Raw genomic sequence first — 11,726 nt, 5'->3', positions numbered from 1 at the left:
CCTTCCCTCTGTAGCATGATAGAAAAATTCTTACTCTTTCCCAGGTTTCTTTCTAGACATTATGAAGAGTAATTGCAATCCATAAGGGAGCTGCCACAGCTAAAGCAAGTTGGTTTGGGCAACTTTAGAAATGCTTCAAATTTACACTTCTGTTTCTCTGTAAATGCATTGTCTTGTGTTCTGTATTCTTTTCCTATTGAAAATAATTCTTCAATAAGTTTTTAGCATGCAGTCAATGAGCAGAATGTGATAAAAGGAGGATGAAGCTGAAAGCAATCTGGGACTCTTTATCTAGTTAATAATAAACAAGTTCAACTAAGTGATTCTGCTCTGTGAAAGATGTCACTTTTCGGATGAGATGTTCAATTGAGATCTCACCTGTCTGCTCAGGTGGATATGAAAGATCTTAGGGCATTATCCAGAAGAACGGCAGAGGAATTATCACTAGTGTTCTGGTCAATATTCATGTGTGATTTGACACCACTAAAAATAACAGATATTCTGGTCATTATCATACTGCTGATTGTGGGAGTTTGCTGAGCTTATTAAGATTATGCTTTCCAAATTTCAACTATATTATTTTTATTGCAAAACCATACTTTATTCATAAAAATATTATCTTTATGACATGCACAAGGTACTAAAATTGTTCTATATAGTCTTTACAGAGGAAAAAAATCAAACAAATTGGAATTTGACATCCCTCAGGGCTTTCCTACAGTTGCAATCAAAGGTATTTTTTACTCTTGCAGGACACTATCTATATACATTTTCAGACAACGAGCCGGTTTGACAACTGAATGGATTGTCGTTATTCTTTGGTGGAAAGGCCTTAGACACTGGCCCTTCCCCACTACACCTTGGCAGCAGCTACCTCAAGCTTTAGTGCATTTCTCAGCACGTAGTCCTGGAACTTGGAATGTGCCAGTCTGCAACACTCAGTCAAGGTCAACACTTTACACTGGAAGACCAACAGGCTTCAAGCAGACCAAAGAGCATCTTTCATGATGGTCCTCCAGGCACGCTGTGCGTACTAGGGAACAGCCCTTAGAATGCAGAGTCCTACATCATGGAGCTGCTTGAGGCAGATGTCAATAAAAACCTGCATTTCTCTCCAGACTTTCTTTGCAAAGGCACATTCCAGAAGGAGATGTGTGACACAGTCTTTAACACCCACAACCACTTGGAGAGCAACATGCGGTGGTGCAGAGTCCAGACACACACGAAAGATCTGACAGGGAGTGCCCTTCTCACTTCAGCCAAGTTACATCTTTGTTCTTGTTGGAACTACATTTCAGCCACATGACATTGGCTGTAGTGTCTTTTGGTTGTGATAGAGTCATACAGCACGGAAACTGAGCCTTCAGCCCAACTCATCAACACCGAACTGGTTTCCCCAACAAAACTAGTCCCATTTGACTGTGTTTAGGCCTTTATCCCTCCAAACCCTTCCTATTCATATTCCTATCCAAATGCCGTTTAAATGTTGTAATTGTACCTGCATCTACCACTTCCTCTGACAGTTCATTCCATATATGCACAACGTCTGTGTGAAAAAAACTGTCCCTTAGGTCTCTTTTAAATCTTTCCCATCTCACTTAAAAATTATGCCCCTCTAGTTTTAAATTACCTTATGCTAGCGGAAGGATCTTTGCTACTTACCTTATGTATTTGTATCCAATGTGAGACATCAATGTAGGAACAATGTTAAGACTTTAAATAGACCAAGAGGGTACGACAGAAACTCTGCAGTGCAGAAAAGCGCAAATACTACAATGTCCCTGCAGGTTCAATTGTAGAGTACTGCAATTGGAACTTCAAGATTGTGAATAGCATTATCTATATACAAGGCTTATTTTATTTTCTAATCTTCTATCTTAAGAAGGTAACCAACAATCCAACCCTTTCACAATGCATGGAAAGCTCACTTTCAGTTTATTTTTTCCCTTCTCTTCCCTAATTTCCCATCCCGTTATGTTATACTTTCTCATCAACATTATGTTCCATTCCCTATTGCCCAAGCTATGGCCAATCATGATTGACTCGCTACCTGTCTTACGTCCCTGAAGGGAAATACAGACATCTCCTTTAAAGGACTCCGGAAAGATTAGGAACTGACTATGTGTAGAATTCTAGCCACACCTCTTTTGTTTTTAAATCATTCCGCATGAGTACAATCACATTACAACAGTTTAGCACTCTAGACTTAAACTCTTTTGTGCAATGCATAACATTAAATTGCTAAACCTTTATAATTACAGGATTATCTCTCATCAACATGCATTGCCTTTCAGGTTTAGAATCAAGTTTGAATAATCTTATAGACATCCTACACACACAACCTGAACTGACCTCACCAGTATTTCCTATTTCACATATTTACACTCATCAGCTCTCAGTTCATACCACAGCTGAGTATTACAGCATTGTACACATCATGGAAAAGGAAGCAGTTCAGTTTGGGTGCACATGGTCTGACCATTCAATTTCCCAGCTTTGAAAATAATTTACTTGTGATCTCAGCCAGTGTGACAAGGCACAGGTTACCATATGTCGGAGTTCCTAAGCACAGCTGGGAGGTGGTAAATCAGCCGAATGTATTTGTAGGTGCAGCCAACAAGATCAGGATTCAGCTCAGCCCATGTTGATTACTCATTGTAAAACTACTGATCCATGTTCAGTGCTAAGTTCGCCAAAGATGGGCAAAGTGCCAGAGGGCTGATGGCATCTAAAGAGAAGACTATGGTGCATTTTAATGACAAGTGGACATATCCAATCACTTTACAACCAATGAACTTTTTTTTTATTGAAGTGTAGCCACTGTTGTAATGTAGGAAATGTGACAGCTAAAGCGTACAGAACCAAGCCTCACAAGCAACTAGATGACAGTGACCAGATAATCCACTCTTCTCCTGTCATAATAGTTGAGGAGTAAATATTGGTCAGGACGCTGGGGAAAACTTCCTTGCTCTTCTTGGGGTCTCATTTAACATCTCGCCCGAAAGGCACCGCCTCTAACAGTACTGCACTAGATTGTCAGCCTTGATTCTTGTGTTCAAGCCCAGGAATGAGGCTCCCATCCAAAACCTTGTGAGTTGGAAGTAAAAAACTGAACCGCAGCTGATAGGTCATGGAAGTGAATTAGCTGCATTGTTCTATTTGCTATTGGTACATATTATATAAACATTCCCCTATTCTTATTCTCACCTATCAACAGCAATATTTTCACATGGTATCACTCCCTGCAGGGAGCGAAACAGCCAGTCATGGACATTGCTGTTATTTTTCTGAGTTGTACAGGCTTCAGGTTTACACAAAAATCCATAGAGCTCAGAGCAATTGAAAATTGGACTCTATCAACCTTAATGTTTCACATGGGCTACTTTCCACCCTATGTCATTAAAACATCCATTCTTTCCACTTCACCTAGACCTTGATAAAGCATTTCCATGAATCCAAAATGTACTTTGTGTTTTTAGAGATTAAGGCTTTGATTTTCAGCCTGTACCCTCAATTGATGAAGTACACCTGACATTACAAACCCCCATGCCTGACTGTTTGCAATTCCTATCGAGAGTGTGTTGCTGGAAAAGCACAGCAGGTCAGGCAACATCCGAGGAGCAGGAGAATCAACGCTTCTCAGGAATGAGGCCTCGGATGCTTCCTGACCTGTTGTGCTTTTCCAGCAACACACTCTTGACTGTAATCTCCAGCATCCGCAGACCTCACTTCTGCCTGTTTTCAATTCCTGCCTCTCCAAGTCATATTTGGGGGCAAGTAGCGGTTTCAGCCTCCTTAGGTCAACAACCAATTTTAACCAGATACCAGTTAATTTCAAGATGATCTTTCATAGAATCATAAAATTGTGGAATCTCTAAAGTGTAGAAGCAGGCCATTCAGCCCATCGAGTCCATGCTGACCCTCTGAAGAGCATTCCCACTTAGACCTCCCCTCCCCCTATTCCCATAACCCTGCTTTTCCCATGGTCAATCTACCTAACGTGCACATCGTTGCTCTGTGGGAGGAAACTGGGGCACTTTTTTTTTCCCTGTTGACTGTTTTCTCTGGGACTGCTGCCAAAGACATTAAGAGATGGCTGCACAGCATGGGACACTGCCTCAAAGTCAGTGCAAAGTTCCATGTACATGTATCATGTGCTTAACTGACTTCCCCATTAATCACGCACTGACAATTCAATTCAACCACTCACTGTGGTGTCAAGTTCCTCCATTCTCATCACCCTTTGGGAACTGAAGTTTCTCCTGACGTGCAAACAACCCAAAATATATCACTCGTGTTCAAGATCTCTAGAAGTTACAGTTGGAAACCACTGGATGCTCAATTTAAAAATCATGAGATTGCTTTTGACCTTTGGACAGGTGTTTGCTCAGAATGCCCAGTGCCTCCATTGCTATAAATTAATGAATCATTTACCAAACCTAACTCACAAAGCTTCCATGTTCCTGTATTATCATTCGTGTAAAATGCTTAAAACTTTCCTAGTGGTCTTCTTGATCTCAAGATGGTGACTATGTACTTTCCAGCCAAATATAATATTATTGTAAAGTAGGAAACACAGCTGCCAAATTGTGCACAACAAACTCCTATGCGACAATGATATACCTCCTGCTGTTAGTTTAGGGGTATGGCTTGGCTTGGACTTTGGTGAAAACCTGCCTGCTTTTCTTTATAACAGTGCTTTGAGGACTTTACATTCTCCATTAGGATCAAAAATGCCTCAGTTTAATAGTTGTTCTCAAAGTTGAGACCTCCAATAATGCTTCACTCCTTCAATACTTCAGCCTGAATTTAGATTAGATTAGGTTCCCTACAGTGTAGAAACAGGCCCTTCGGCCCAACAAGTCCACACTGACGCTCCGAAGAGTAACCCACCCAGACCCATTTCCCTCTGACTAAAGCACCTAACACAATGGGCAATTTAGCATGGCCAATTCACCTAAACCTGCACATCTTTGGACTGTGGGAGGAAACCGAAGCATCCGGAGGAAACCCACGCAGACATGGAGAGAATGTGCAAACTCCACATGGACAGTCACCCGAGGCCGGAATCGAACCTGGGACCCTGGTGCTGGTGAGGCATCAGTGCTAACCACTGAGCCACCTTGCCGCCAATTTGGCAGACAATTAGCACAGAGCAAAACATACATCCATCTGTTCAGAAATTCTACACCAAAGTGATTAAAGACCAAAGAAATGCACAAAAGTAACTGTATGGACTCAATGAATATAGAGTAACTCTGTCAGATCTTGATGTTGATATTCACTTTGAGTTTCCCATTTGTAAGTCTTCTGCTTCCAACCTTCTCAGTTTACAGAGACATCAAGGACACAAACATAATGAGTGCTTAAAAAAAACTGCTTGATTCAACATATAACCAGAATAGTAAACTGTGGTCCAAATACTCAGATCCGCTGAAAGAAACACCAACTCTCAGAATGAACACGATCAGTCCTAGATGAGATTAACAACAGCAGAAGATGATCTGCAATCATTTGTGAACTCACTGGTGTCTCACCATGCTGGATAAGGACATTGGTGAGACCACTTTTAGAATACTGCATTTAATTTTGGTCTCCTTGCTTTAAGAAAGATATCTGGTCTCCCTGCCATTGGAAGGATATTGTAAAACTTGAAAGGGGTCAGAAAAGATTTACAAGGATGTTGCCAGAATTGGAGGATTTGAGCCACAGGGAGAGGCTGAATAGTCGGGGGTTCTTTACCCTGGAGTGTCGGAGGCTGAGGGCTGACCTTATAGAGGTTTATAAAATCATGAGGGCATGGATAGGGTAAACAGACAAGTCTTTTTCCCAGGGCAGGCAATACCAAACTAGAGGGCATAGGTTTAGGGTGAGAGGGGTAAGAGTTAAAAGGGACCTGAGGACAACTTCTTCATGCAGAGGGTGGTGTGTGTATGGAATGAGCTGCCAGAGGAGGTGATGGAGGCTAGTAGAATGACACCATTTAAAAGACATCTGAATGGTTCCATGAATAGGAAGGATTTAGAGGAACATGGGCTAAATGCTGGCAAATGAAACTAGATCAGTTTAGGGTATCTGGTTGGCATGGACAATTTGGACCAAAGGGTCTGTATCAGTGCTGTATAACTCCATAATATTGGTGGAATTGCTTCTTCACAAGTTTTGCACTAACTTTAATTGTCTAAAAGAAACTTGAGCCATAAATTGAAAGGAAAATCTCAAAGTCAAGCCTAATTTATACTACTGCCCCAAATCACAGACAGCACTGTTGGTAGATGCTTCGACATTGCCTAGTGTGCAAAAATTCACCTCTTGGGTAATAAAAAGTAGAAAATTATTTCACACAAATAATAAAGTGGGATTCAAACAGCTCAGGTTTTGATTTGTTTGTTCTCTTAAAAATCTGAAAATACTTAAGTGAACTTAATACCTCTGCAGTATGTACAAGGGGTAGCAAAGAGAAGTTGGTTCCTACCTTTTTTTAAAAAAAAACAAATTGCAACAAAAGCAAATTTTGTGATAATGCGAACCTGTAATGTAAGATACATGGTGAACCGCGCATTTTGTTCACCTCCCGAGTGTCAAAGAATGTGGCGCAAATGGGATCACATCTTTAAAAGAATTCTCATTATATTAATGCTCTAACATTATTAATCTCATTTCCTGTGGCTGTTTATTGACACAATTCTTGCTTTCACTCAATGAGCCAAAAATATGGCTTGTATCCTTGGTTGCTGTTGTCATGCAATCCTAATGTTGTTTCGCCTGAGGCAGTTCAAACACAGTACGGCTGAAGTTCATACGTCAATAATCTACTAAATAAGGGTTCCCTGCCCATTATTTTGGATCTGGTTCTTACTTGCCATTCAATAACAAATCACAGCAGGTATAGCTAATCCACGCCCATTTGCTAAATGTCAGTCCGTACGTGTATATATATAGAGAGGCAGGCAACGAGAGAAGGCAGAACTGTAGATCTCGGCAGAGAGAGTAATTGGTGAATAATTGTGAAAACGGAGTTGCAGCTTGCAGCAAAGAAAACATGCAGAGTGGTCTGATCTTGCTTGTTCATCAGGAACATTCTCTAAACAAGAAAGAGTACCAGCACTGCAAGGAAGAAAACAAGATGCCAGCAAACATGAAGGAGCATAGCTTGTAAGTAATAACTAACCTTTGAAGCGTAAACGTAAGCTGTTATGCAGACTCAATAAAATTGCTTGTATATATATATATATATATATATATATGTGTGTGTGTGTGTGTGTGTTAGGCGCTTGGGCAATCGCATAAGGCATTGCCTTTCAACTGGACGCTGCGGAAAAACTTTTGCATGCTCAATACTCTTGTACTTGGAAAGCTCCTGTTCGGTCAGTTCGGCTGGAAAGGCTGTCATGTGTTCAGTTATGACCGCTCTATAGCCTGCTGACACTCGGCAAAAATAATAGACACTTAGCTGGTAGACATAGGGCATAACCATTCCTGTTTCTGTGCAGTAAAGTACAATGTTAGCAGCCTATAAAAGACGCTAGTTTAATTCTGTATTTTGCCAACATTTTTATACTTAAAATAACTTAATCAAAAAGACAAAACCTAATCTGATTGCTAGAATACTGCTACTCGGTACCAGGTGGAAAGTAAATTTTAGAAAATAGGGAGATATTGCATTGCTCTTGGGATCAAACAACTTGCTTATTTGCTCACTTTTTTAATGTACAATAAGATATAACCCTTGATCACAAAGTTGAGCTGGGAATTAATAATCTGGGGAAAAGTGATAATTAATGCTGTGCAGTCAGTTCAAACACAGTGTCACTTGTGACTTGTCCTGCATCACTCTTAATATTCATACCTTTCTTTCACAGTATTAAAGGGCTGAAGAGCCGATGTTTGCACCTTTTGCATCAGAACAAGACAACCACTGAGTCTTCTCGACAAGAGGCAGTCAATTCAGAATCACGAAAGCTGACTTTGAAGTAAGTTACTACGATTACCTACAGCTTTCATTGTTGAACCCCATCCAAGTGTAGCCTATTCTCAGGCAAAGACATTTATATTTATCTTATTTCTATTTTATCCACAGTCCTTCCCGTGAAGAAGTATTGAAGTGGGCTGATTCTCTGGACAACTTACTGGCTCATAAATGTAAGCATCTTCGATGCCTTTTGGCAAAAGGTCACTTACAGGGTGACTATCCCTTTCTTGGCAAAATGCAACAAGCAGCTTGGCATGCCCTTTAAAAATATCCAAATGAAAGGTGCCTATTAAAAATCAGTCTTCAGAAAAAGCATTTCAGTGACTTTTCAATTGATTGTAATCCTTTATAATCTAACTACTGAAAATATTATTAAAGATGGGCACAACATGACTTGATTTGAATTTGCTTATTTATCAAAATTCATTACATTGCATATCTACTTAAAGAAAACAATTGATTTTATAGTTGACTGAAAACTCAAAATTGCAACAAATTCAGAGAAAATTCAAAAGCAGTTGTTCACGAATAATCCCCCTCAGCACTAACTTTTACACATGATCTGTCATAAGAGTATGATTTGGCTTCATGAAGACTAATTGAAGCTCTAATAATTTAAAGAACATGTTATTAACATCAAAATATTTAACATTGCGAATTATAACATTGTTCTATATTCTGCATGTCTTGTTGCATATGTCAAAATTACAGGTAACTGTAGAAATTGGATAGGAAGTATTAGCTTATACAAGAGACTCTCTTCTTGAATTTGTTGTCTGAAGACTGATCCTTGGCACATTATTCACCAAGTCAGAACAAATCGCTGGGATTTGTACCATGGGCAGGCCACAAGAGGATCAAACCCAATATTGTTGGCAATTAATCTGATCCATTTAGCCAACTAAGCTAACTGGCATCCAGTATAGATTTGATACTGCATTAATCAAATACTTTGGGAATATATATAAATCCTCATAGAATAAAAATTAGAAATTAGTCAGGTTAGCACAGTTTCATGTAACATAATTGTGACAATGGAATGAATTTGTATCAGTAAGTAATATCTGTTTGTCCATTATTTTCCCTAGATGGCCTGATTGCTTTCAAATCCTTCCTCAAATCAGAGTACAATGATGAGAACATTGAGTTCTGGCTAGCCTGTGAAGAATACAAGAAAATTAAGTCACCTGCAAAGCAGGCCTCCAAGGCAAAGAAGATCTTTGCCAATTTTGTGGAACCAATGTCTCCAAAAGAGGTAATTTTTCCCCTTTATTTTTTAACTAGGCATACTTCATTGAACACTATATGGACACAGATGTCTAAGTAATCAACCAGGACAATGGAATGCACAGTAGTACTGTCTCCATATGTCACATGAGGCACCTCTGCTCCATGATTAGTTAACTTGAAATGGACCAAGGCAATGGGGTCCATCATCATTGATCTGAGCTTTTCTAGCATCAGACAGTGAATAATTACTGCAGAATAGTTCAATGTAACTTGATGTGTGGCAATCACCAATGAATATTTTTTTTTAAAAAACAGATCAATTTGGATTACTACACCAAAGAGGCAATCACTCAAAATCTTCAACATCCAACCTACACATGCTTTGAGGCTGCACAGAAGAAAATCTATAGTCTGATGGAAAATAATGGCTACAATCGGTTCCTGCAGTCAGATATCTACCAAAACGTACTCAATAATAGCCATGACCATCGCCAAACATGAAGGCTGTTACTCTTCCACAGATCAAATGATGGTCTCTTATTGAGATATGTTTTCAGCTGTGACTGAAGTATTTGGTGTGAAATCAAATGACGCCAAGATGCATGATGCCTATCGCTGATGGAACAGGGAAAAGGAAAGACCAAAACTTGGATTTAACAAGTATGGCAGAAAGAATCAAGGAAGTCTTGTCAACAGTTGAAGAGAGAAGAGTAACACGGTGTACCACGTGGGCAGAAGGCTCAATTCGCTTCAAGCCTTGGCAGAGGGCAGCCAAGCAGAGCCCAGTATCTGCTCAGTAAGAAAGGGAACAAAACAAGGTGGAGAGTCGCCAAGCTAACAGACGTTTTATAGCCCAGAAAGATCCTTAAGTAGATGGTCTGAAATGAATGGGAAACCAGATAGCATAGGAAATTAAGGAAGCAAGAGAATGCATGCTGTAATAGAATGGTATCTGCATTCAAAATTGTACAACACACAGAATACCATTCCTCCATCAATGTAGATCACAATGTAGACACAGTTGGATATCTCAATCTTGTTAATCTGGCAACACCGAATGTAAAAGGTATGCCAATGTAAACAGTTGATTATCTGGAGTTTCTGTTACATTGTCCCTTTACCATGCAACACTATCATTTAAGTTTATTAAACTTATTTTCTTTGTAACTATAAAAGATTGATTGGCTTACTCTTAATACTCATTTTTATACCATCTAAAGTGATATGAGCCAAACAATCTTGGAGTCTGTAGAAGATTTTTAATCACTGTTGCAATTCAGATTGAAAATGAAAGCTCAGTGTGATAAGCCACAAAATCCAATGTATAATCTGTGTCTTTATTTTATTACAAGACAACATATTCTTTATGATGGAAAAGCCACCTCTAAATATTGAACTAGACTATGCTACTTCTAAGAGGGGCAGAAATTGTTCAGTGATTTATAGTCCAAAAACAGCAGTCGTCAGAATTGTGCAGTAGCTTGTGAACATTTGTTTAATCAACTCATATTCAAAGATTCTATTGTGTATTACTAATCAAAGTAACAAATAAAGTTATGTGAATAATCAACAATGCACCCATTTTCTTGTCTTTTTATGGTTAGCATAGACACTATGCAGTCCTCTGGTTCTATGTCAAGCTTACTATTTAATTAGATCTGTGGAAAAATGTAGACTCTACTTCATTGTAACAGGTTATCCAGCCAAATAACATTTGTGGGGCCTTGCTTTGTGTGAATTGATATCTGTATTCCTCAAATTATGACAGTGAATACACTTCAGACATTTTTCACTGGTTATAAAATGCTTTTGGGTTGTGAAAGATTTTTTATGAATGCATTTTGTTTTTGATTGGAAGAATGAAGGGAGCCTAAACTAAATGGTTTCATCTGAATGACAGATAATAGATTAGATTTCCTGCGTTGTGGAAAAGGCCCTTCGGCCCAAAAAGTCCACATTAACGCTCTGAAGAGTAACCCACCCAGACCCATTTCCCTCTAACTAATGCACCTAACACTATGGGCAATTTAGAATGGCTAATTCACCTGACCAGCATATTTTTGGACCAAAGCACCTGGAAACCAGAGCACCCGGAGGAAAACCACATAGACACGGGGAGAATGTGCAAACTCCATACAGACAGTCACCCAAGGCGGGATTTGAACCTGGGTCCCTGGTGCTGTGAGGCAGCAGTGCTAACCACTGAGCCACCATGCTGTGGAGGAACTCACTTTCATAATGATTTGAATGTTAACTGTCTTCACAGATGCCACCAGTGCTGCTGAGTTTCTCCAGCATTTTCTACTTTTATTTTACACTGCCAGCGTTTGCAGTGCGTTGTTTTTGTTTAAGTGTACAATGCTACAGAATGTGGATACAAAGAGACTTGAACATGTGCATAGATGAATCTTTGAAAATGGTAGAACAAGTTCAGCTGGCTGTTTAAAAAGACTTGGGATCCATGACTCATAGAGGCGTAGATTACAAAAACCAAGATATGCTTAAACACTGTCTTATTGTGTTC

The 11,726-nt window shown here is 39.5% G+C and overlaps 1 protein-coding gene across 1 annotated transcript; it reads left to right on the top strand.

The window, feature by feature from the left end:
- The first annotated feature begins 6,782 nt into the window (after positions 1-6,782).
- On the top strand, positions 6,783-10,777 carry LOC122554570 (regulator of G protein signaling 13-like). The gene is made up of 5 exons (XM_043699819.2): positions 6,783-7,155; positions 7,863-7,973; positions 8,081-8,142; positions 9,061-9,227; positions 9,518-10,777. The coding sequence occupies exons 1-5, from the start codon at positions 7,043-7,045 to the stop codon at positions 9,701-9,703; spliced, it is 639 nt and encodes a 212-aa protein (XP_043555754.2). The 5' UTR covers positions 6,783-7,042; the 3' UTR covers positions 9,704-10,777.
- The last annotated feature ends 949 nt before the right edge of the window (positions 10,778-11,726 follow it).

Source organism: Chiloscyllium plagiosum, unplaced genomic scaffold (genome assembly GCF_037043375.1).
Source record: "Chiloscyllium plagiosum isolate Xiang-an unplaced genomic scaffold, Cpla_swu_hap1 HiC_scaffold_9, whole genome shotgun sequence".
In the NCBI taxonomy this organism is placed as follows: domain Eukaryota; kingdom Metazoa; phylum Chordata; class Chondrichthyes; order Orectolobiformes; family Hemiscylliidae; genus Chiloscyllium; species Chiloscyllium plagiosum.
The sequence above is the reverse complement of the archived record's forward strand: the minus strand, read 5'-3'. Positions and strand labels throughout refer to the sequence as shown.